General features: G+C 32.4%; 2 protein-coding genes across 2 annotated transcripts in view; one reads left to right on the top strand and one right to left on the bottom strand.

The window, feature by feature from the left end:
* LOC148947365 (uncharacterized) overlaps window positions 1-27,354 on the top strand; it is a 511,279-nt gene that overhangs the window by 125,043 nt on the left and 358,882 nt on the right. The gene's annotated exons all lie outside the window — the stretch shown is intronic.
* Window positions 1-27,354, bottom strand: part of LOC148947370 (uncharacterized) — an 80,254-nt gene that overhangs the window by 44,220 nt on the left and 8,680 nt on the right. The window contains exon 3 of the mRNA XM_089095780.1: window positions 19,748-19,970. Within this exon, the coding sequence (XP_088951906.1) occupies window positions 19,748-19,970 (223 nt within the window). The remainder of the gene's footprint in view (window positions 1-19,747; window positions 19,971-27,354) is intronic.

Below are 27,354 nucleotides of genomic sequence, written 5' to 3'. Positions count from 1 at the left end.
CCCCCCCCCACACCCACACACCAAAGGGCAAGGGTTTAAAGTTATGCCCAGGGGTAATATACGGTTTTTATTGAACGCGTTGTCGTAGAAACCCCAGAAAGGGCTCTTTCGATTAGAAAATGCAATGGCTAGTGCACTTTTTAATAGTCGAAAGTACTTGGAAGGCAACTAACACCCCTTCCACACCCACCATTTCCCAAAACCCATCCAATCAAAATTTTGGGATAACCATTTTGTTCAGCGTAGTTGATTCCTAGATAGAAATTTTGTTTTTTAGGAGGCCACTCCCCCACAGCCCTCAGGGCAAGGGTTGTAAGTTATGCCCTGGGGACATATAAGGTTTTTTATAGAAAGCATTGTATTAGAAACTTCAAAAAAGGCTCATTTGATTGGAAATTCAAAGGGCTAGTGCCCTTTTTAATAGTCGAAAGTGATTTGAGGGCAACTAACCTGCCTCTCACGCCCAGCTTTTCCCCAAACACATCAAATTAGAATTTTAAGATAGCCATTTTGTTCAACGTAGTTGAAAGTTCTGGAAATTAGGTCTTTGAGAATGACACCCCCCCCCCCCCCACAGCCCTCAGGGCAAGGGTTTTAAGTTATATCCTTGGGACACATAAGGTTTTTGTCGAACTCGTTGTCATAGAAACTTCAAAAAGAGCTCATTCGATTGAAAATTGAAATGGCTAGTACCCTTTTTAATAGTCAAAAGTGATTTGAGGGTAACTAACCCCCCTCTCACGCCCATGTTTTCCCCAAACACATCCAATCAAAATTTTTAGATAGCAATTTTGTTCAGCGTAGGTGATTTCCAGATAGAAATTACGTTTTTGACGAGGACACTCCCCCACAGCCCTCAGGACAAGGGTTGTAAGTTATGCCCTGAGGACATATAAGGTTTTTTTTTTATAGAAGGCGTAACTATAGAAACTTCAAAAAGACTCATTTGATTGGAAATTCAAAGGACTAGTGCCCTTTTTAATAGTTGAAAGTGATTGTAGGGCAACTAACGTTTTACATTTTTATTTGTTTGCGTTTTGTTAAATCCGTAATATCTAATCCTTGTACTGAGGACATCTTTCCTGATTTACACGACCACATTAGACACCATCTCCCCCGATTAGCTTCCTTGGCAATTCCAACATATTTACCTATCCATACCGTTACTGAGAGGTTCTGGAAAAGTTTTATCCCCTTTATTTTAGCGCACCTAAATAATCCCTGAACTATGATCTGTACCAAAATTAACTCCTCCCTCCCTTATTTTAGTTGTTGTGTATGTTCACAATAATCATGCGTCATTTTTTTTTCTTTATCTTTGTCACTTTTATTTTCCCTTTTGTTGATAAATATTTATGTTAAATTTCTTTTCTGACCTTTAATTTTAAATCTTTTTTCCTTTAATTGTATTCCTTTCTTTAACTGTAAATATTTCTTTTTACAACTAATTTAGCTTGATTTTAAGTGTTTTTTTTTTTTTTTTTATGTATTTGACCTTGAACACGATTTCGGCAACGTTTTTCTTCTTGACTGTGATTTTCTTTTATCCCCCACCCCTTCTTCTTCTATTTTTCTGTTTCTATTCTAGCCATTTGTGAAATTCTTATCGACAATTTTTATGCTTGATTGATGTTTCTTTTCTTGCTGTATTATTTGTTTCTTCATTTTGCTTTGTCTATTTCTTTTTGACATATGAAACGAATTCGGCTCTATTAGAGCTTGTGATAGCCTTTGAAAAATAAACATTATCTTATCTCAGGTCCTTGGGGCATATACGGTTTTTATAGAACGCTTTGTCGTAGAAACTTCAAAAATGGCTCATTCGATTGGAAATAATAATAATAATAATTTATTTTGACCCGCTATCATTATAAAAAGGTGGAGTAACAAAAGAAAATAAAAGGTAAAGACATGCAAAACAAAACACATGCAAAACAATATCAATATAAAGAACTACAAATGCAAATCAGAACAATCGCACAAGAGGATCAAAAGGACCCAACCGCATGCAGGCCTCATCTTTTAACTTGGAGTCCAACTTATTATATGACGTCAATATATCAGTTGCATTAAACATTCGAATATTCGAATAATCTTACGGTTTCCATACCAACGAGGCAAATACAAGAGATATTTACAATAACGGAAATACAAAACTCTAATATCCTGCATATCACTAGTATTAGAAATGGGCGCAAACCTGAGAGAAAAAGAATGGACTGGTCGCAATATGTAGAATAGAGTTTAGCCAATGCCTTACGAGAATGTCGGCCCCGATTTGGGACAATTTTAGCATAACCTGCTTTAACTGAAATGGCTAGTGCCCATTTTTAATAGTCGAAAGTGAATGGAAGGGAACTAACACCCCTATCAAACCCACTTACTTTCCATAGGGAGGAGTATTTATCAGGGGTATAATTTTCGCGGGGGTATTTTCAGAGGGGGGTAATCACCGGAGAGGAGGGGGGGGGGGTTAAACACCGTCTATCAAATTTTATAAAAGAATTCTGGTAAATTCACCAAGTGTAAAATTTCCCCTGAAAAATTAACCCCCTGGAAACTTCCCTCTCCATGGAAATTCTCTCCGTGTAATATCGTCCCAGCAGAAAATTTTTCCTCCCCTCCCTACCCAAAAAATGTATGCATATTCCCAATAATAATTAAAACAATGGGCAAATTATAACTCAAAAACCTTTCCCTAGGGGCTGTAGGGGGTCATTTTATATCTAAAGACATAGTTATGGGGCCTTTCAACTATGCTGAAGAAAAAAAGCTATAGCAAAATTTTGATCGGACGATTTTGGGAAAAAGGTGGAGTGGGAGGATGCCTAATTACGCTCCAATTATTTTGGTCATTTCAAAAGGGCACTAAAACCTTTCATTTCCAATAAAATGAGCCCTCTCTCGACGGTCTAGGCCCACTGGGTCGATATGATCACCCCTGAAAAAAAACCAAATAAACACGCATCCGTGATCTTTCATCTGGCAAAAATTACAAAATTCCACATTTTTGTATATATGAGCTTGAAACTTCTACAGTAGGGTTTTTTGATACGCTGAATCTGATGGTGTTATTTTTATTAAAATTATATAACTTTGAGAGGGTCTTTCCCCCTTTTTAAGAAAATCAGACAAATTTTCTCAGGCTAGTAGCTTTTGATGGGTAAAACTAAACTTTATGAAGCTTATATATTTGGAATCAGCATAATAAGCAAATTCTTTCGATATATCAATTGGTATCAAAATTGAGTTTCTTAGGATTTCGGTTAATATTGAGCCGGGTCACTCCGTACTTACAGTTCATTACCACGAACTGTTTGATTACCCATCAAAATTCAAACAGAGATCATTGAAATATTGATCGTTTTTTCTGCGTTACCGAAAGTACCGCATTCATAAAACTTCACAGTTTCATGAAATATAATTAAACGAATAGAAAAAGGTTTTCAACTAAAGTAAGGAGCAAGTTTAAAGCTTAAAACAAGTTTAAATTACTCTGTAAATAAGGGGGACTGCCCCCTTCTCAGCACCTTTGCTCATTAAACAAAATTATTTTTAGTGCTTTGAAAAATTGTATCTTTCCAACTGCAAATTTTCTGAAAAGAATGGAAAAAGGCCAAACTTCCCAGTAAAGAATAAGGAGCTAAGGAGGAGACAGCCCCCTTCATATGAAGAATTATCTGTTCAAATAGGTTTCAAATCTTTTCCTTGCTTTCAGTTGAAAAGCTCTTTTTTTATTTTTGATTGTTTTTCAAATCATTTCCAGGCCTGACCAAGATATAATTTGAGGTACAGATCCCTTAAATTCCTGGCTAAATGCTTTTAAAATATGCAGATCAATAATTGTACGTACATTAGTACCGTCCTATGTTTAAATTTTCAATTTAAATTTTGGATAAAATTTGAATTTACTTAAAGTATTAGGGATGAATAGTAATTTTGGTAAAAAGTCCTTGTTAATAATACATTAGTAACAAAATTATGAAAACCACAAAGAATTATGGAAAGGGGGCCACCCAGAGTGCAGTATATTAATACGTAACCTAACCTAGGTACCTTTTTTTCGCCCCTCAACCCCAAAAAACGTATTCAGAAATATTGTTCACGGAGTGAGAAACCCTGTTTGCCCAGCGAGCCAAAGGCATTGCCATGTTAAAGAAGCTGCTTGACTAGTTTTTGCCTTATGAGCGCGTCACAAATTTTCGGGTGTTTGTACACAAATTTGTACTTATTATAAAGACACATGCCCAAAAAAGTGTAAATAGATAAATACTGGGCAATATCAGAGGAAGAAATGACCCGAAGAAAATACCGGAAAAAATTGTCTGTGGTAGGTGAAATTTGTCTCCAAATCTTCCCTCGTTATTACAGCATCCTTAAGCAAGCTTATCACAGCATAAGCTATCGTAAAGCAGTTTCTTCCTGGGTGTACCCTTCCTGGCTTCCTTGTGTGGCTTCCATTTTTAGTTATTTTCAATGAAGGAAACAAAACAGTTTTCTAAATGTCGAAACCGGATCTTTCTTACACTTTTGTTATCGATTAAATAAAACATGAAAAATGGAAGGCGTACTCTCATATTGTTTAATAAACAAAAAATGAAAGAAAGTAGTTAATATCCAAAGTGATGTCACTAACGTAAACGAATGATATTGAAATCAATTTTTTTTTATCAAATATTCATTTTTTTTGTATTGTGCTATTATGTCAGATATGTCGGATAACATTGAAAAATCTATGTACTAGAAAGAATAAATTCAACGCTTTTAATAACGTTGGGCTTTAGTTTTCAGAAATATGATCATCCCAGTTTAAGATATATCTGATTTTATTAATAACATTATATTTTTTTAATTAAATCGGGTCTTAGTTTCAAGAAATACGAACATCCACGTTAAAAATATATCTGGTTTTATTAATAATATTCTGTTTTTGAATTAAGTTGGGTTTTAGTATTCAGAAATAAGAACACCCAGAAATTTTCCCAAAGAAAAGAAAAAATTACAGTTCAAGTCTAATTTTTTCTTAAAGCAAATAAAATAATTGTATCCCAATGAGGCCTTGGATCAAATCAACTTTTATTAAAAAATAAAATATTATTTAAAAAATCACAAGTATTTTAAACTGGGATGTTCATATTTCTGAAAACTAAAACCCAACTTTATTAAAAAAAATATGCGAAAATACAACCACTGTGGCCTTGGCTCAAACCCAACTTTATGAAAAAAATCAGAGTAACATTGACAAAACGTAAGTGTCAGAGTGATTAAATTCTGTATCAACATCTACTGTCAGATACATGGAGTAATATTGACAAAATCTAAGTATCAGAGTGAATAAATTTTTTCTACTAGCAGATTTATCGGATAAATCAGATAAAATTGACAAAATATAAGTGTCAGAGTGTGTCAGAGAAGTGTCAAAATCTAAGTATCAGAGTGAATAAATTCTCTATCAATATCCTTTGCCGGATATGTAGGTTAAAATTATCAAAACCTAAGTGTCAGTAATGAAATTCTGTATCAATATCCATTGTCAGATACATTGGATAACATTGATAAAATCTAACTATCAGTGTGAATAAATTTTTTCTATCAATATCTTTGTCAGATACACTGGATAAAATTTACTAAATTTAAGTATCAGAGTGAATAAATCCTTAATCAATGTCTTTTGACAGATACGTTTGATAGCACAGACAAAATTTAAGTATTAAAGTGAACAAATTCTTTATCAACATTCTTTATCGATATCATTTGTCGGGTATGTTGGATAACATTGAAAAAATCTATGTTTTAGAATGAATAAATTCTTTATCATCATCCTTTGTCGGATATGCAGGATAATATTGAGAAATTCTAAGTATCAGAGTAAATAAATTCTTTATCAACATCTTTTGTCAGATATGATGGATAAAATTGACAAACTCTAAATATCAGAACGAATAAATTTTTTATCATCATCACATGCCAGATACATCGGTTATCCGGATAAAATCGACAAAATCTAAGAATCAGATTGAATAAATTCTTTATTAGCATATTTTGTCAGATTTATTGGATAACATTGAAAAAATCTATGTACTAGAAAGAAAAATTCTTTATCAACTTCTTTTGTTGGAATACATTGGATAAAATACCAAAAATATGAATATCACAGTGAATAAAGTCTACATCCTCATCCTTTGACGGATATGCCAAACATAATTGAGACACTATAGGTATCAGAATGAATAAACTCTAGATCATTATCTTCTGGCAGTCAATTATGCTAGTAATGACAAAATTCAAGTATCAAGGTAGACAAATTCCTTGATAGCATTCGTTATCAATATCGTATCTCGGATATGTCGGATAACATTGAGAAAATCTATGTATTAGAATGAATAAATTCTTTATCAACATCTTTTGACGGATAGGTCGGGATAAAATTGATAAAATCTAAGTTTCAGAGTGAATCTTCTACGAAAAATTTAGAACAGAACTTAAAATTTTTTATTTTTCTTTGGAAAAAATTAGATCTGTAACTTTTTTTTCATTTAGAATATTCAGAAGAGAACTTGTACTTTTATTCATTTTTTAATAAATTCGGGTTTTAGTTTTCAGAAATATGAACATCCCACTTTATAATACATCTGATTTTATTAATAACATTTTAGTATTTTTTAATAAAAGTTTGGTTTTAGTTTCAAGAAATACGAACAGCCACCTTTAAATACATATGATTTTATTTATAATATTTGATATTTTATTGGAGTGGGATTTAGTTGTCAGAAATAAGAACGTCCATGTTTAAAACACATCTGGTTTTATTAATAATATTTGATTTTTTAATAAAGTTGGGTTTTAGTTTTCAGAAATATGAGCACCCCACTTTATAACACATCTGATTTTATAAGTTAAATTTTTTTTTAATAAAAGTTTGGTTTTAGTTTCAAGAAATACGAACATCGATCTTTAAAATATATATGATTTTATTAATAATATTCGAGATTATAATTAAGTGGAGTTTTAGTAATCAGAAATAAGAACGTCCATGTTTAAAACACATCTGGTATTATTAATAATAGTTGATGTTCTAATAAAGTTGGGTTTTAGTTTTCAGAAACAAGAACAGCATTGTTTATAAACATCTGGTTTTATTAATAGTATTTGATTTTTTTAATAATTGGGAAACATTATTGCTTTTTTTAATAAAGTTGGGTTTTAGTTTTCAGAAATATGAACATCACAGTTTAAAATACTTCTGATTTTATTAATAACATTTGATTTTTTTATTAATAACATTTGATTTTTTTTTAATAAAGTTGGATTTGATCCAAGACCTCATTGGGATACATTTTGACATATTTTTTTTAATAAAAGTTGAGTTTTAGTTTCAAGAAATACGAACATCTACATTTAAAATTAATATGATTATATAAATAAAGTTGGGTTTTAGTTTTCGGAAACAAGAACACCCACGTTTAAAATACATGTAATTCTCGTAATAACATTGTATTTTTTAATAAAGTTGGGTTTCAGTTTTCAGAAATAAGAACATCCATGTTTAAAATACATGTGATTTTATTAGTAATAATTGATTTTTTTTCTTTTGTTTAATAAAGTTGGGTTTTAGTTTTCAGAAATATGAACATCCATGTTTAAAACACATCTAGTTTTATTAATAATATTTGATTTTTGAATAAAGTTGGGTTTTAGTTTTCGGAAATAAGAACATCCACGTTTAAAATACACGTGATTCGATTTTTTAAAAATAAAGTTTGGTTAAAGTTTTCAGAAATAAGAACATCCATATTTAAAATACATTCGGTTTTATTGATAATATTTGACTTTCTAATAAATTTGGGTTTTAGTTTTCAGGAATAAGAACAACCATGTATAAAATACATCTGATTTTATTAATAACATTTGATTTTTTTTTCATAGCGTTGGGTTTGATCCAAGGCTACAGTGGGTACATTTTCGAATATTTTTTTTTAATAAAGTTAGGTTTTAGTTTTCAGAAATATGAGCATCCCAGTTTAAAATACATATGATTTTATTAATAATATTTTATTTTTTTGATAAAAGTTTGATTTGATCCACGGCTTCATTGGGATACATTTTTTGCATATTTTTTTTAATAACGTTGGGCTTTAGTTTTCAGACATATGATCATCCCAGTTTAAAATGCATCTGATTTTATTGATAACATTTGATTTTTTAAATAAAATCGGGTCTTAGTTTCAAGAAATACGAATATCCACGTTTAGAATACATCTGATTTTATTAATAATATTATATTTTTGAATAAAGTTGGGTTACAGTATTCAGAAATAAGAACACCCAGAAATTTTCCCACAGACAAGAAGAAATTACAGTTCAATTCTAATTTTGTATAAAGCAAATAAAATAATTGTATCCCAATGAGGCCTTGGATCAAATCAACTTTTATTAAACAATAAAATGTTATTTAAAAATCAGATGTATTTTAAACTGGGATGTTCATATTTCTGAAAACTAAAAACCAACTTCATTAAAAAAAAATATACAAAATGTACCCAATGAGGCCTTGGATCAAACCCAACTTTATTAAAAAAATCAAATGTTATTAATGAAATCAGATGTATTTTATACATGGTTGTTCTTATTCCTGAAAACTAAAACCCAAATTTATTAGAAAGTCAAATATTATCAATAAAACCGGATGTATTTTAAATGGGGATGTTCTTATTTCTGAAAACTAAAACCAAACTTCATTAAAAAAAATCAAATCAAATGTATTTTAAACGTGGGTGTTCATATTTCTCAAAACTAAAACCCAACTTTATTAAAAATTAAGTATTATTAATAAAACCAGATGAGTTTTAAGCATAGATGTTCTTATTTCTGAAAACTAAAGTCCAACTTTATTAAAAAAAAAGAAAACAAAATCAAATATTATTAATAAAATCACATGTATTTTAAACACGGATGGTCTTATTTATCAAAACTAAAACCCAACTTTACTACAAAATAAAATATTATTAATAGAATCACATGTATTTTAAACTTGGATGTTCTTGTTTCCGAAAACTAAAACCCAACTTTATTAATAAAACCATATGTATTTTAAATGTGGATGTTCGTATTTCTTGAAACTGAAACTCAACTTGTATTTAAAAAATATGCAAAAATGTATTTCAATGAGGTCTTGGATCAAATCCAACTTTATAAAAAAAAACAAATGTTATTAATAAAAGCAGAAGCTTTTTAGATTGTGATGTTCATATTTCAGAACACTAAAACCCAACTTTACTAAAAAAAGCAATAATGCATCCCAATTATTAAAAAAATTAAATACTATTAATAAAATCAGATGTATTTTAAACAATGCTGTTCTTATTTCTGAAAACTAAAACCATACTTTATTAGAAAATCAAATATTATTAATAAAACCAGATGTGTTTTAAACATGGACATTTTTATCTCTGACAACTAAAACCCCACTTTATTAAAATATCAAATATTATTAATAAAATCATATGTATTTTAAAGGTGGAAGTTCGTATTTCTTGAAACTAAAACTAAACTTTTTTTTAAAGAAATTGAAATGTTATTTATAAAATCAGATGTATTTTAAAGTGGGATGTTCATATTTCTGAAAACTAAAGCCCGACTTTATTAAAAAGTGAATAAAAGTACAAGTTCTCTTCTGAATTTTCTAAAAGAAAAAAAAGTTGCAGATCAATTCTAATTTTTTTCAAAAAAAAAAAGTTGCAGTTCAGTTCTGAATATTCTCAAAGACGTGAAAAATTTTAAGTTCTCTTCTAAATTTTTCGTAGAAGACTGAAAAAGTTATGCTTCGATTCTGAATATTCTCCATGAATAGAAAAGGCCACCGATTTAATTCTGAGTTTTCTCAAAGAATTGAAGAAAGTTCAAGTTATCTTCTGAATTTTTCCCCCAAAAAAGAGAAAAAGTTCCACTTTATTTCCGAGTTTTCTCGCTAAATTGAAGAAAAGTTTAAATTCTCTTCTAAATTATCTCAATGAAAAGAAAAAAGTTACAATTCAATTCAAATTTTTCCAAAGAAAATAGAAAATGTTCTACTTCAGTTTCAATTTTCTCAAAGACAAGAGAGTTGTTAGTAGTAGTTCTATTTTCCAGTTTATTGCAATCCATTTGCAATATGTTTTAAACATTTTCAGGTATTTTCATTATAAAACATGCCTGTATTGACCTCAAGTGTCTTTTTGTCACAGTGAGTTGTTACTAGTAGCTCTATTTCATGTTTTTTGCAAGCAATTTGTACTATATCTTAAACATTTTCAGATATTTTCTTGATAAGACGTAGTTGTATCGGCCTGAGGGGTCCTTATGTTGCAGCAAGTTGCTAGTAGTAGTAGTTGTATTTCATGTTTTTGCATGTCATTCATACTACAATCTACAAATTTTCTAATATTTTCCCGATAAAACGTACTTGTTTGACTCAGATGGCTTAGTAGTGCAGTAAGTTGTTAGTACTAGTATTAGTATCATGTTTTTGCAAGCATTACTTACTGTATCATTAACATTTTCAGATATTTTCTTGATAAAACGTGTCTGTAGTGACCTCAGGTGTCTTTATGTCACAGTGAGTTGTTAGTAGTAGTTTTATTACATGTATTTTTGTAAACAATTTTTACTATATCTATCTTAAACATTTTCAGATATTTCCATCATAAGACGTTGTTGTATTGGCGTCAGGTGTCCTTATGTTGCAGAGAGTTGCTAGTAGTAGTAGTAGTATTTCATGTTTTTGCATGTCATTCATACTATAATTATAAATTTTCCAATATTTTCTAGATAAAACGTACTTTTTTTTTTACCTCAGATGGCTTAGTAGTTCAGTAAGTTGTTAGTACTAGCACTAGTATCATGTTTTTGCAAGCCTTTCTTACTATACCTTCAACATTTTTAGATATTTTCTTGATAAAACGTGTCTGTATTGACCTCAGGTGTCTTTATCTCATAGTGAGTTGTTAGTATTAGTTCTATTTCATGTTTTTTGCAAACCATTTGTACTATATCTTAAACATTTTCAGATATTTTCTTGATAAGATGTAGTTGTATTGGCCTGAAGTGTCCTTATCTTGCAGCGAGTTGCTAGTAGTAGTAGTAGTTTTTCATGTTTTTACATGTCATTCATACAATAATCTATAAATTTTCTCAAATTTTCTCGATAGAACGTACTTTTGTTGACCTCAGATGGCTTAGTAGTGCAGTAAGTTGTTAGTATTAACAGTAGTATCACGTTTTGCAAGCCTTTCTTACTATACCTTCAAGATTTTTAGGTATTTTCTTGATAAAACGTTTCTGCATTGACCTCAGGTGTCTTTATCTCACAGTGAGTTGTTAGTAGTAGTTCTATTTCATGTCTTTTGCAAACCATTTGTACTATATCTTAAACATTTTCAGATATTCTCTTGATAAAAAGTAGTTGTATTGACCTTAGGTGTCCTTATCTTGCAGCGAATTGCTATCACTGGTAGTAGTATTTCATGTTTTGCATGTCATTCATACTATAATCTATAAATTGTCTAATATATTCTCGATGAAGGGTACATTTGTTGACCTCAAATGGCTTAGTAGTGCACTAAGTTGTTAGTACTAGTATTATTATCATGTTTTTGCATGCACTTCTTACTATACCTTCAACATTTTCTGATATTTACATAATCAAAAGTATCTGTATTGCCATCAGGTGGCTTTATGTCACAGTGAGTTGTTAGTAGTAGTTCTATTTTCATGTTTTTTGCAATCCATTTGTACTATACCTTAAATATTTTCAGCAAAAAATCAAATGTTATTAATAAAATCAGATGTATTTTAGAATAGGATGTTCATATTTCTGAAAATTAAAACCCCACTTTATTAAAAAAAAATTCAAAATGTACCCAACGAGGCCTTAGATCAAATCCAACTTTATTAAAAAATCAAAATTATTAATAAAGTCAGATGTATTTTAAACTGTGATGTTCGTATTTCTGAAAATTAAAACCTAACTTTATTTAAGAAAAAAAATGCAAAAATGTATCCCAATTATTGAAAAAAATCAAATATTATTTAAAAAAACCAGATGTATTTTAAACGTGCATGTTTTTATTTCTGAAAACTAAAACTCAACTTTATTAGAAAATCAAATTTTATTAATAAAATCAGATGTATTTTAAACTGTGATGTTCATATTTCTGAAAACTAAAACCCGACTTTATTTAAAAATATATAAAAATGTACCCAATGAGGCCTTTGATCATCCCCCCCACCCCTAAAAAAAATATTAAATTTAATTATAGGTTTCATACAACATACACCTATGAAACATAGCTCAGAATAATGCGAAATAGTAAACCAACCATCCCGAATCATAGGTTTCAGACAACATACACCTACGAAAGACTATGAAATCTAGCTCAAAAAGGTTCAAAATAGCAACTATACATCCCAAATCACAAGTTTCATGGGACACACACCTATGAAAGGTTAAGAAACCTAGCTAAGAAAAGTCTAAAATAGTAAACCAAACATTCCAAATCATAGATTTCAGACAACACACACCTACGACAGCCTAATAAACCTAGGTCAGAAAAGTGCGAAATAGTAAACCAAGCACCCCAAATCATAAGTTTTAGACAAAACACATCTACATACGTTAAGAAATCCAGCTAAGAAATGTCTAAAATAGTAAACCAAACATCCCAATCATAGATTTCAGACATCATACACCTACGATGGACTATGAAAACTATATCAGAAAAGTGGAAAATTGTAAACAAAGCACCCAAAATTATAGGTTTCAGACAACACACATCTACTTACGTTAAGAAATCTAGCTTAAATGTGAATTTGTATGCTTTAAGTATGTTTTATGTCATTCTAAGACATGTAAAAAAAGGTGAAATAAAATTAACATGTTAAAAAATAAAAAATAAAACTTAAAAAAAGTAAAAAAAATGGGAGGATGGGCCCCAAAAAGTTAGAGGGATGGGGACCCTTGGAGGTTGGAGAGAGGGAACCTTGGAGGTTGAGGTCCTTGGTGGCTAGGGTCATTGGTGGTCGCAGTCCTTGATGGTTCAAATCCATAACCATCTCACTAATCCCATATTGTGTACTCGTCTATTATAGCGACCAAAGCCGAGAAGTAAAGCTAGGTCAAGTCACAAGGTCATCTTGATAGTGAAGATTCTATTACTTTTAACTTTTTTTTAGCGTTAATTCACAAATTTCTATCTCTTTAGAGTCCAAGTTAATATTCTAGCATTTATGTTATGTTCCCTAAGACTTACCATCTTCTCAGACTTACCCTAACTGTTACAAGCCTTTAACTCTTTTATCCCTTTCATACAATTCAATTAAAAATTTAAATAATATCTAGCTGTGTTATACAATGCCAACATTGGACAAATTATTGCATCTCACTAATCCCATATTGTGTACTTGTTCATTCTATGACATGTAAAAAAGGTAGAAATAAAATTATCATGTTAAAAAAAATAAAGTTCAAAAAAGTATAAAAATATGGGGGGATGGGGCCAAAAAGTTTCAGGCTATTGTAAATTTTATATTGACAACACTGCTCGATGGTACTTGTGTATTATACAGAACACAGTCGAGAAGTAAAGCTAGGTCATCTTTATGAGTCCATTGCTTTCAACTTTTTTAGCGTTAAGTCACAAATTTCTATCTCTTTTATTAGATATTTTATATTGACAACACTGCTCGATGGTACTTGTGTATTATACAGAACACAGTCGAGAAGTAAAACTAGGTCGTCTTGATGAGTCTATTACTTTCAACTTTTTAGTGTTAAGTCACAAATTTCTATCTCTTTTATTGCATATTTTATATTTACAACACAGCTCGATGGTACTTATGTATTATACAGAACACAGTCGAGAAGTAAAGCTAAGTCATCTTGATGAGTCTATTACTTTCAACTTTTTAGCGTTAAGTCACAAATCTCTATCTCTTTAGAGTCCCGCTTAATATTCTAGCATTTATGTCATGTTTCAAGCCATATGTATTCAAGTCTGGAAATTAATAATAATATGTTATCAAGGAATGTTCACGAAATGAAATTTTGTCATAAAAGAAAGTCTGGTCGGTGCAGAAAAGAAAGTCTGGCCGGTGCAGATAAGAAACATGTAATCGTGTACTCGTGGTACTCAATGAGCTTGTGGCTGTGATGTCACAGAAATTACGTAAATTCAAACATCCCAAGAAAGTCTGGTCTGAACGAACTGTTATCTCAGTCTCTAAGCATGATCAATATATACAACGCCCCCACATGCCATAGCAAATAAAACGGTATTTTGATTTCGACATAGAAATTACGTAAATTCAAGCTAACACCCCCAGAAAGTCTGGTCTGATGATGTACCTTCACCCAGCATTTCTAACTCGGTGATTGGTTTAGAAAGAGGCATGTAATCTTGTACCGGTTGTATTCAATAAGCGTGTGGTTGTGATCTTGTCCCGGTAGTATTCAAAGTAGGTCAATGCCCATATATGGACTCCCCCCGTGCCTTATGATGCATCCCTACTAAAATGACCCCCTACACAGTCTCTGGGGAAAGATATATCATTTGGAAGTATATAAACACTTTTCGAGGAGGGGGGGATCTTCTGCTATGAGGATTTTCCACTTGGAAAAATTTCTGTGGGAAGGGAAATTTCCAGGGGTTCAACTTTCCTAAGGAAAATTTACCTTTTGTTTTTTTACTGTCGTTGTGCTAAGGAAGGAGAAAAAAAAGGATTTTACACAATGTAAGTATTTTAAAAACCTAGGATAAAAACGCAAATTGATTTTTGTTGAAAAGACTTCTATAATTACAGAAAGTCAAACTCAAAACGCACAAAAATTGAAAGGAGTAGGGCCGACAACCCCCATGTCTTTACATGGTATTAGAAGGAAAAATAAGTCTTTTATACTTTGAGCAGCTAAAACGTCAGTTCGACGTCCTATGTAACAGTAATGGCTCTGGAAATTGGTTATCTTTTTTTTATCCTATACTTCGTGTTAAATTATGCATACTAAAATTATTAATAAAACAAATTGAATGTTCAAACAATGACCCCATAAAACGCGGCATTCTTTCAGAAAAGTCGTTTCCTGGTAAACATTGGAAAATATGCAAATCAAGGGAATTTAATTAAATTCATTCAACATTTCTATTCAAATACATAAGCTATTAGATGCTTGGATTTTGTTTTTATCGTTTTGAGGATGAGAAGTAGCGGCAAATAACCAACAGGGTTGCTATTCCTAGTGATTCATCACTATTTCCAGCGATTTTGTATACTGTCTAATCAAAAAATCACCCAATCAAACAAAAAATCACTAAAACCCAGTGACTTTTTTCCTCACCAGGTGGTAACCCTGTTAACTAATAATGATAGCCCTGTATTCTTATATCATACACGGATACACAGCGCAATAGCGCTCCATAAGTAAAGAACGATCCAATGTATTATTTATTTGCCAGGCCACTTTGTATGGAAGGAGTTGTCGTCAAAACATAAAAAGGGGCTAATTTGACTAAAGATTGAGACTTCTATTCCTTTTTTAAGAGTCAAAAAGAATTTAAGGGCAGCATTTTTGATTTGATAATTCCCCAGCCTTTTTGGAAAAACTTAGAAATTAAATAAAAAAACGATTTTTTTCAACTGAAAATAAGGCAGCAACAATAAAACTTCAAACAAACAGAAAGTATTCCGTTGCTAAAGGGGCTAAAAGGAATAGCATTTAGAAGGTGGGATGAACCTTTTCATACCTTCCCAGCATTTGAACTCCAGAAATAGCACGCGCATAATTTCGTTTCAAGAAGTTATCACGATAAGTTTACAAACAGCATGTAAATGTGATCAAGAGCTTTAAAATAAGCAATTAAACATTACTTTACAATGTTGCATTAGTCAGCTACTACTGCTCGTCAGCCCAAGATTTATGAAAAAAACTAAAGGATGGGAGCAGAGTCGTATTCAGTATTTTTTTTTGGGGGGGGGGGTTTACAAAAATATTTTTTTCAGTGGAGGGTTACACAAAAAATAAAAAAACGCAAAAAAATTGTTCATATTAATTATTTTTACGTATTTACGAGTCAGACAAACATTTTTTTGGGGGGGGGGGGGGAGGTCAGGCCCCCTACCCACTCTGGATACAACCTTGGTTGTGAGGGAGAGTATACAAGAGGGGGAATTGTATAATTCAGATTTACAGTTTATGAGCATAGAGATTATTGCGGTCCTTTTCAATGCTGATTAGCCTTCCAATTTCATATATGGTACCAAAAAGAGCGCTTTTGGTGCCATATAGCACTTTATAACGGTGTTACCAAAATAGGTTTTTAGAAAGCACTTTAACATAAAATTAGCTTTCAAATGAACCCTTAAACAGCTCTCTATGATGTTCCTAGCAGAAAAGAAAAACAAAGGAGGACACGTGACTGTATCCCTCCTAATGTCTAATTTGGATGTCCCCAATTTCCCAATGTCCATAGGAAGGGGAGCAAATGTCCTCTCCCAATGGGCACCATTGAGACCCACACTAGTTTGTTGTTTGCTCTAAAGGTTTGTCATTTGGTATATGTAACCTTTGCCAGATTCCTCATATAGGCCTATTCCATCATATACAAACACATACATATCAGATACATAGATACATCTGCAGTTCACAGTAGATAAATCCCATTACAAAATAAAATAAAGCAGATACAACAACAACAAAACTTCTCTATATATCGGTCTCTTAACCCATTAAATAAAAATACATACGGAAAACTGCATAGCCGAATATGGAACCCTTAACTTAACCCACTATGCATATTCGGCATAGCCGAAACAAACTTTATTACTTCACAGCCTATCTAACATATATCGATAAAAGTATTGCAAATAAACCAACCGGTGATATTTCCCTATGTTTGAACCACAGTTTATATAATTATATAAACTGTGGTTTGAACGATTATAGAAAACGAGCGCTCTACTGTGAACACTAAAGCCCAGAATAAAAAAAAAACAAGAATATTGATGCAAGATTCAAAAGTGATAGCCTAACAGCAACAAACTAATCTACAACACTTTTTATCTTACAGATGTTAGTAGCTATCAGTATACAATTAAGATTATCTTTAAAACTTAGGCATAAAAGCCAATATTATTTTAATAAGCGCAGTCATTAAACAGCATACAAAAGTAATGGAATGATTTATCGGGTAACATCTTGGTCTCACCAAGTATTACTCAAAATGAAAAACACATAAACTATAACATGAACTCTGCAAATCCGGTTATTCCTCTCTATGCAACGGAGAATTTCAAGTTATAACACTAATTCTAAAGCGAGTCCGGAGTTCTAATGTTATAAATATTACTTCACCTCGAAATTGTCTACACAATAACCCTGAAATGTCCTTTTCAGATCCAAAACGACAGTCAATCATTGGACTGCGCTCGTTGTGCAGAAGTGATGGCAAAAACGAAAACAATTAAGCGACAATACTAAAATGCTGATTTTGTTGTGTTTTCAGTAAAGTGCTAGTTTTCTATAACCCTACAAACATAGGGAAATATCACCAGTAGGTTTATTTGCAATAGTTTTATCAATATATGTTAAATAGGCTGTGAAGTAATAAAGTTTGTTCGCTTTATCTTTCTACTTCACTCTTTACTTCCCTCAGAAAAACTTAGTTTTTTCTTTAATTAATCTTGAATAGAAGCTTGCGTTTTTCATCTTTTGCTATATAGAGTTAACAAGTTAATAATGGAGTCAGAATTAAAATGATCACAAGTGTATTTATTAGCCTATGGAATACGAAAAAAAAGAGAAAACTTTCGCATGCAGACCAATGGTCTGCGTAGCGTAGGTGGTGGCAGACGTTTACGGCCTAGAAAGTACCCTCCGCAAAAAATAACCCCCAAAAATACACCTGCCCTCCCTCTGCAGCAAGTTGACCTCCAATTACTTTCGACTTATAAAAAAAGGACTTGAACTTTTAGTTTCTGATCTAATGAGCACCCTCCCAAGTTTCTAAGATTATGAGGTGGAGGTGTGGATGAGGAAAGGGCAGTCCTCTCCTCCATATATGGAATAATTTATTTTTATTTTGGGGTTTAATGTTACTCTTTACTTTCATAACAACAGTGTAGACCAGAAATATTCTGAAAAATCACAAGGGAGTAGATATCAACTTCAAATTTTTGATGAGTTTTTTTAAATTTCTTTTGTACCCCCCCCCAACCCAAATAAAAATCCTGGTTTCTGTCCAGAGGATTATAAATCAATTTCTACCCCCTTCCTCCCCTTGTCTCTCCCTTAGAACTAATTCTGTATTTAGTTGATGGCTCAATGAAAGCTAGGATGTTTTGGCAATAAAATGCACCCTTTGAGGTATCTTCCTCCCTCCCAAACTACAAAGTAATCAGACAAGTTTAAGTGCCTTTTTAAGTTTTGTAATTTGTCCCCTGCTTACAGATGGTACTTGTTATTGGGAAACATACGGACGTTCTTCGCGGGGGGGGGGGGTGTTCTAAGGAGGGAGGGATTGTCTTGGGGAATTTTCAGCGGAGAGTATATTTTTGGGAATAATTTCCTGTCAGTGAGAATATATTTTTCGAAGGTTATTTTCCTTGGGAGGGGGAGTATTCTTCACGCAGGGTATTTTACGGGAGGGGGGAGTAAACGCCTAGAGCCAACGCAGGAACCGATTTCATGATTCTTTGCGTTCGGTCGGGAGTGTAATACGTAGTTGGGGGCAAATCATCCGACGTTGCCCGCGTTTTCCCCTCAGATTCCTCTAGGTACCCGATTAGAGCTGGGTCAACTCTGGCACCGCTGACCAAAGTCAAACCATTGACCCCGGTCCAAAACCAATTAAGTAGCAATACCAACACTCGAAACACCCAACACCCTGTTCTCAGGATTTCAGGCACAAACCGCTTAGCGTATTTGATATGGAATACAAAAAGAAAAATAGAAGAAAAAAGGATAGCAAATAAGCAATAATGAAAAGAAAATAGAAAAAGAAAAGGAAAAAGAGAAAAATAGAAGAAAAAAGGATAGCAAATAATCAATAATGAAAAAAATAGAAAAAGAAAAGGAAAAAAAGAAAAATAGAAGAAAAACGGATAGCAAATAATCAATAACGAAAAGAAAAATAGAAAAAGAAAAGAAAAATGGAAGAAAAAAAGGACAGCAAATACGCAATAATAAAAAAAAATGAAAAATCAAAGAAAAAAGGATTGCAAATAAGCAATCATGGCTGCAGCGATAGCTACCACCCAGTAAGAATTGTTATAGTAGAATCCGTCAATAACTTAACTTCAAGGCCTTAGCAGGCAATAACGCAAAAACCAATAACCGTGCAATATTAAGACGTGCCTTTACTCTATGCATAGTAATATGTGTGTGGTTACTCCTTAAAAGTAAACATATTATAAAATAGCCTTCCCAATAATCAAGACCATGCAAATCAAATCTTCTCTCAGTTAATTGTAGGCGCGTCTACGGTAAAACTTCGTAACGAAGAAGAGAGTTGTGAGGTTACTTTCAAAAGTCGTAACACCATTTCACGCACAACACATGCTGTGGAAATGTGAAATACGTGGTGCAAAGCATGCCTCGTGTGGTGCAAAGGAGCCCCGTGAACAGGTGTGATACGCATGGTGCTTTTGGATATACCATGGTGCATGGTGCTTTTGGTACACCAGGTGGTGCAGAGTGGGCAACAATTTGTAAACAAGATACCTTTTACTAACTATACTTTCGTCACTGTTGTCTTCGCTGCTGTCGGGGTCGCTTACTATTCCTTCAGATTCATCAAACAAAGAGTCCAGAAACAGAGTGAAGGGCAGGAAAACTTGTAAAAGGCCCCGAACTGATAATTTTCCTGTGTCTGTGACAGTTACCAGTGGAAGAGTGAACTTGTTGTTGATAGCCCATCTAGGACGGATCAGAATCGGACTTGACACTGAAAGATATATTCAAGTTGTTAGTTTAATATTATTAGTTAAATTTAGCTGAACCCCGTCTTAATCACAGTTGTGGCTTTCCTTATTTAGTGAAAAATAGTATTGAGGATTCTTCATTCTTTTAGGCGATATCGCATTCAAGAGCTGTAGAACACCCATGGACATATCCAGGGGTCATAGGGCTTCTCCTGAAATGTTCTTGAATTTCTGGGTACTTCAAATTATCAAATAAAATTTTTTATTATTATTAACCTCCTCCAAATTTGTATTGTTGTTCCCCTTTTTGTCAAAAAGAGCCAGGGAGCATGCCTGAGAACATCCTCCTATTTTCTTATTCATCTTAGTTCTGATTCAATAATAGGTATGAAATTATAGGCAATTATAGGCTATTTACTTGATGAAGAGGAAGGCAGAGTCTCTTCTAATCATCATATATAATAGGCTCGTTCTTTGACTTATCAAGATCAAAACGTTTTACAGAAAAGGATTGTTAAGGAGGCCCTAGACAGCCAATCATTTCGATCAAAAGCTTCCATCAATCGATTGACAGTCACTATTGACCGTCTAGGGACATGTGTGACCTTTGGGCTAAGAGTTCATAGTGATTGATAGAATGTTTGAATAACTTAGTTGTTTTGACAGAAAGCAGTGTGTTAGATTTACTTTGGTCTGATACTCCTGCATTTTCTCGCCAAAAAAGCCAATTTTGCGTGATCCGTCAAATTTCAACCGTTCTTTTCCTTCAAGGTCTTGCTTCGTAACAGTTCAACGGCTGCGCTGAAATATTCCTACCGTGGCATGATAAAACGCATCCCTTATTTTTATTGAGAGCTTTTTTAACTGTACAGTGCAAATAACTGAGAAACTAAAGACATTTATCAGAAACTGTCAATTACTGTATGACAAAGAACATGGATCCATTCATAGAAACATTTAATCCTCAAAACGAAAAAAACAAAACAAAAAAAAAACATAAGAAGTCAAGGGGAAAGAGACAGGTCTGAAGTTCCCATTTTTCTTGTTTAAACGGCCGTTTGTCAGTGCAAGGGAAATAAAAGCAAAAAGACCCAATCGAGTGGAAAAGCAAAAAATCTGAAATCAAAATCATGAAAAATAATCAATACATAAGCTAAACCATGAAATTTAAATCAAAAGAGACAAACGCAGTAAAAATTAAGTAAAGAGAGATAAAACGTAAAAACAACAACAGATGTGAAATGACCGTTGAAATAGATGGCTGTGCAAATTTCCAGTTCATCCATTTGTCATCTTTAGTACTACACTTATAGTTTTATGCTTCATTTTCTTAGCAATCGGATTAGTTCTTTCTTTTCTCGTTTGATTGATTTGGCTTTAAATGGTATTCAGCCATAGTTTGGTTTTCAATTTTATTTTCTCATGGTTTTCGTTTTCGTATTCCTAATTATTTTTATTTATTCCTAATCATAATATTCCTAATTATGAAATATATATTTATTCCTAATTATTATTTATAATTTCGCATTCCAATACCTAATTATTATTAGGTATTGGCTGTTTTAGGGTACTTGTTAATTAAACAAAACACACTCAAGAATTTCGCATAGGTTAGACCTGAGAAAACCGGTTTCATAGCCACAAAGACAAGTGACAGAATATATGGAAAATATTTAATTTGGGCTATATATATTAGAAGGGTGGGGTGAAGTATAGTGGATCTGCATGCAAAATGTGCTAGCTACAGTTATTCTTTATATTATGAAGTAAGAATTATTTTCTACTTTCAAGCTGTCTAAGTACTTTACCCCCCCCCCCTTAATGGTAAATATAGAGCCCAAATTATTTACTTACCATCTATTCTGTCACTTGTCTTTTCAGTTATGAAACCGGGTTTCTCATATCGGGTTCCAGACCATTTTATTTTGTTCGAGAATGTCTCTTTGATTTCTAGGAATCGGGGTTTAAAGCAAAATTTTCGTGAAACTCTTGAAATAAAGAAAATCTTATTCAAGAATATTGCTTTGAATCGGGATACAGGTGAATATGGGCTGACCTCTATCTGTGATAATTTATTAAAATATGACAGAGTAAAGTTCAATTCACCCAATATAGTTGACCTTTGTCCAAATGTTATATCATTGAATGCTAATGAACCGAATCCAAGAAGGTCAAAGAGGCTAGCTTCCGCCTTTGCTTTGAAAAGAATTAGAGATTTAAATAATATGTAGTTTTATTTGATTTCGTATATAAACTTTTGTTTTAGATTAGTTTTACTACTGATGACGGTCACTGTATATGTGACCGAAATATCTGGTATTTTTTGTGAATTTTCTATACAATGTCTATTAAAAAGGATTTTATGCCTATTTTTAATTTTATTTATCGTCATGGAAAGGCAGTGTGGTCTCCGAAATTATCTAAATTATATATATCTAACCTTAGAGTAATTCTTTAATGCGTTTCTTTTAATTAACAAGTACCGCTTTAAACTGTTTTTTTTTAATGGATTCCGGTAGGGGTTAACTGAAAAAAAAACTTTTGGACAGCTCAATATTAAATGACAATACTGATTATGTAAACACTGTAAATTTTTGAATGTTGTATGCAGTAAGTACAGCTATTATTATCTAAAATCAAAACCATGTTTTGAGACTTATAACTTTCTAATAATTACCGGTGTGATTAGAAGAAACAGTGGGAATGAAGCCCCTCTCTCCAAACGAAAAATAAACCACTAAGAAAAATACGCCCCCCCCCAAACGGCAATACCAAAATGGGTTGCCACCTGTAGCACGAAAGTGCTATTTTGGCACTATTGCAGTCAATTTTTTAACTGTAGCACCGAAAATCGGTATGTAGCACGCAAATTTGGGCAATTGTAGCACTTTAGGAGCTGACCGTGGTGGCAAAACTGTACCAAATGGGCAGAAAGTCTCTTGGTTCATTTATACATTGCAGAAATCCGTCCGGATTTAGCAATCCGTGCGGAGATTCCATCCCTTTTCGTGCTTGAAAAACTCTCTAGCTCTTTAGCAACGATTTGATCAAATCAGGACGGATTCTTGGCAAGGTTTTTAAATTAATAAAACCATAACTATGGAGCATTAAAATCTTCATTGTTTCAGACTGAATTTCTTTCTCTTTTAGTCTTCTGGGCCTCCTTCGCAGTATAAGGACTAAAGCGAGAGTCAAATTAGCCAATATTCTTCTTTCAGAACTTGTCATCATCCACGCTGATTTATTTGAAAACTTTGCCTTAAAACGTGGCGTTTTCTGGGTCATCGTTCGAAAGGATAGGGACGGATTTCCGCATGATCTTCCGCAATGTGTAAAGGAACCATCAGTCCTTTGAAGGGGTTACTACTATACATAAATTTTGTGTTTACCAAGTCAATGAATTCGATTTAAAATACAACGTACAATTTTTGAGTGTGGAAAAGCTCACATGCAGGTTACAGTGGCAGCACAAACGGTACTGTATACACAAGACTGCGTTTAAAATGAAAATAAGCAAAAAGAAAAAAAAATACAATATAGAACTACAAAAGAAAGTCTGGTACTTGTCAGTTATACCGACAACACTAAAGAAGTTTGATCTGTTTAAAACCGGTTTCTCTGTCTGCATTCGGAGATAATCAGCTTAGTCTCAGTAATATAAACTACTATACAGGTATATTTTAATTAGATATTTAATATTTAAAGTTGGTTAGGTTTTTAATATAAAGCTCTGGGCGGCCTGCTTTTTAAAATTTTCTGTTGTAATTTGAAATATTTTGTTTCCGAAGTATTACATTTTCATCATTTTTTGGTATATTTCATTATGATTAACCTAACTTCAATTCTTGAGTGTGGTTGGGATAACTGACAAGTTTCAAATATTTAATAAAAGGAGTTGGTTAAGTAAGGTATTTAATATAATGCGTTCTGGGCCATCTGCTTTAGATAATTCTGTTGTAGGCCTAGTTTCCATAATTTTTTTTCTAAAGTATTATATTTTCATCATATTGTGTGTATTTCATTATGATTAACTTGACTTCATTTCTTGAGTGTGGTCGGGATAACTGACGAGTACAAAACATTTAACTTATAGAGTTAGCTAAGTAAGGTATTTAATATAATGCGTTTTGGGAGGCCTGCTTTCCATAATTGTCTATTTTAGTTTCTATAATTTTGCTTCTAAAGTATTACATTTTCATCATATATTGATATATTTCATTACGATTAACTGAGTTCACTTCTTGAGTGTGGTCAGGATAACTGACAAGTAGGCCTACCAAAACTTTAATATATAAAATTAGTTAAGTTAGGTATTTAATATAATGCATTTTGGGCGGCCTGCTTTCCATATTTCTCTGTTGTAGTTTCCATAATTTTGTTTGTAAAGTATTATATTTTCATCAAATTTGGGTATATTTCATTATTATTAACCTAACTTCAATTATTGAGTGTGGTGGGGATAACTGACAAGTACCAAATATTTAATATATAGAGTTGGTTAAGATAGTTATTTAACATAATGCGGTCTGGGCGGGCCGCTCTAGATAATTCTCTGTTGTAGTTTCCATAATTTTGTATCTAAAGTTTTATATTTTTATCATGTTTTTCTTTTGCATTTCATTATGATTAACCTAGCTTCACATCTTGAGTGTGGTGGGGATAACTAAAAAGTACCAAATATTTAAAATATAGAATTGGCTAAGTTAGGTATTTAATATAATGCGCTCTGAGCGGCCTGCTTTAGGTAATTCTCTGTTGAAATTTCCATAATTGTCAATCTCAAGTATTATATTTTCTTCATATTTTGTACATTTCATTATGATTAACCTAGCTTCACATCTTGAGTGTGGTCGGGATAACTAAAAAGTACCAAATATTTAATATATAGAATTGGTTAAGTTAGGTATTTATTATAATGCGCTCTGAGCGGCCTGCTTTAGATAATTCTCTGTTGTAGTTACCATAATTTTGAATCTAAAGTATTATATTTGCATCATATTTTGTGCATTTCATTATGATTAATCTAGCTTCACTTCTCGAGTGTGGTCGGTATAACTAAAAAGTACCAAGTCTTTTCTGGTAGGTAGTCAGGCTGTTTTGCACAATTACAATTTTGTCACCAAATATAATATTTAATCTTGTGACTAGATATTTGCTGTTGTCATGAAATGAAATATTAAATGATACACAATGATCATAATATTTGATAAAAATAAAAATGCGTACTTAATTTTCTCATCAAATATAATATATTCTATTTAATCAACAAATATAAAAACAAAATTAAATTCTTATGTCCATGAACTAAATAAGTCACTGTAATTGAGCTTTGTATACTGAATTCAGAACTATAAGCCGTATTTATAGCTTAGTATTCGTTTGTTGATTACGTAAATTTCGTACTTTAGATTTAAAATGAATTGTATAAGAAGGCTTTTAAATAGATTTTTCAGTGCTGACTTATCGGCTGCTTCAAATTTTGACTGCAAAATCTTTATACCAATTTAATGGTTTATTGAAACCCTAGCATTTTAGAATCTGGGTCTGGTAGATGAGGCTCCACCAAGAATAGCATTACTGTAAATACTGCTAGAAACCAGCTAATATATAAATCCAAGCTTAGTTCATGAATACAGTGAAAAATATTGGATTTCAGCGTTTCTTTACAGTAGAAACAAATTTGGGATAAAAGGTAGAATACTGTTTGAACTAATATTAGAATCCTGGAATGACAATGACCAAATGTAGCTTTGAAACATGGGGGCTTCGAAAGGTAGTCGAAGATAAGGTAGTAGAAGTGTTTGCAACGTAAAACTAAATTTCATGAGAAGAGGCGCCTTTGAGATGGGCTTGAGGTACCTCAAGGCTAGTTTTAAATATTACTTTTGGAAAAACTCAATAGGCTTAGTTGCGTCATAAGTTTTGGTGACGTATGAAAAGATAAAATTTATTTTCGAATAGCAAACATCACTACAGCCCAGATGGACCAACATCCCACTTCAAAGTAAAAAATAACAACAAAAAACTGAAAAGGTTAAAAACGCTAAAAAGGATCGAAACAATTAAAGCTCACAGAATTTACAACAAATCAGACAAATAAAAGCACAAAGAAAATTTTGTCGTTTTGGTAAAATAAACCCAATTTAGTAAAAAAAAAAAAAAGAGAAGAAAAGGCTAAGGTACAAGAAACTAGTCTAAAATTCAAAATAAACACCACACAATGCGCATTAAAAAGGGCGAGAGGGGGACACTCACTTCTTAAATATAAAATTAAATAAAACAAACAAGTTTTTTTAACTGAAAGTAAGGAGCGACATTAAAACTTAAAACGAACAGAAATTATTCCGTATATGAAAGGGGCTGTCCCCTCCTCACCGCCTCGATCTTTACGATAAAGTTTTTCATTTTTTAAAAAAAATAGAGTTTTAAGAGAGTCAAACTTTAGTGTAAAGAGCGAGGTGTTGCGGAGGGGACAGCCCCTTGCATATACGGAATAATTTCTGTTCGTTTTAAGTTTCAATGTCGCTCCTTACTTTCAGTTAAAAAAACTTGTTTTTTTTATTTAATTTTTGAACGTTTTTGAATAAATGCAGGTTTTGATCTTGGCTCACCGTACATGAATAATGAAAACAAAGTTTGCATATTAATTTACTTTTATTTGGTTATATGGCTTTCTCGAAACTTGTTTAATTTTATTTACGAACGTTTTTATTAGTAAAAAATATACGTAACTTACGAATTAACTTACGTAACGAACTTCTATATTCATATATTTTTAATACGTATATTAGGGGGTTCGCCCCCTAGTCAATACCTTGCTCTTTAAGCGAAAGTTCGAATTTTGTTCCAATTCTTTAAAAATGACCGCTTAATCACAAATAATAAATAGCTCTTATGAAAGTACTAAACAATCTTTGGCTTAAAGAGCGAGGTATTGACTAGGGGGTGAACCCAATCATATATGTAATATTTTCTGTTCGTTTAAAGTTATGATGTTCCTGTTGTTACAGTTGAAAAACTTGTTTTTTTTTATATTTAATTTCTGATCGTTTTTTTTTAAATAATGCTGGGAAATCCGGCGTCCCCTTCATAGTAATGTCCCTTCCCCCATGAAAACATCCTCCTTGGAAAGATGCACCCACGTAACCCCCGACCCCCCCCTACCAGGAAAAATCCCTCCCCTGAAAACTTCTGTATACTTCCCAATAACCAATACTAGGCCTATATGTTAGCATTGGGTAAAGTTCATAACTTTCAGCCCTCCCCCCGGGAACTTCGGAGGATTAAGTCATCCCGAAAGACATACTTATAATATTTTCGAATATGCTGAACAAAATAGCTATCTCTAAATTTTGATCGGGGGGCTTTGGGAAAAAATGAGCTTAGGAGGGGGCCTAGTTGTCCTCC

This window comes from Artemia sp. Qi Xiang Cuo, chromosome 10 (assembly GCF_049724085.1).
Source record: "Artemia sp. Qi Xiang Cuo chromosome 10, ASM4972408v1, whole genome shotgun sequence".
Classification (NCBI taxonomy): Eukaryota; Metazoa; Arthropoda; class Branchiopoda; order Anostraca; family Artemiidae; genus Artemia; species Artemia sp. Qi Xiang Cuo.
The sequence above is the reverse complement of the archived record's forward strand: the minus strand, read 5'-3'. Positions and strand labels throughout refer to the sequence as shown.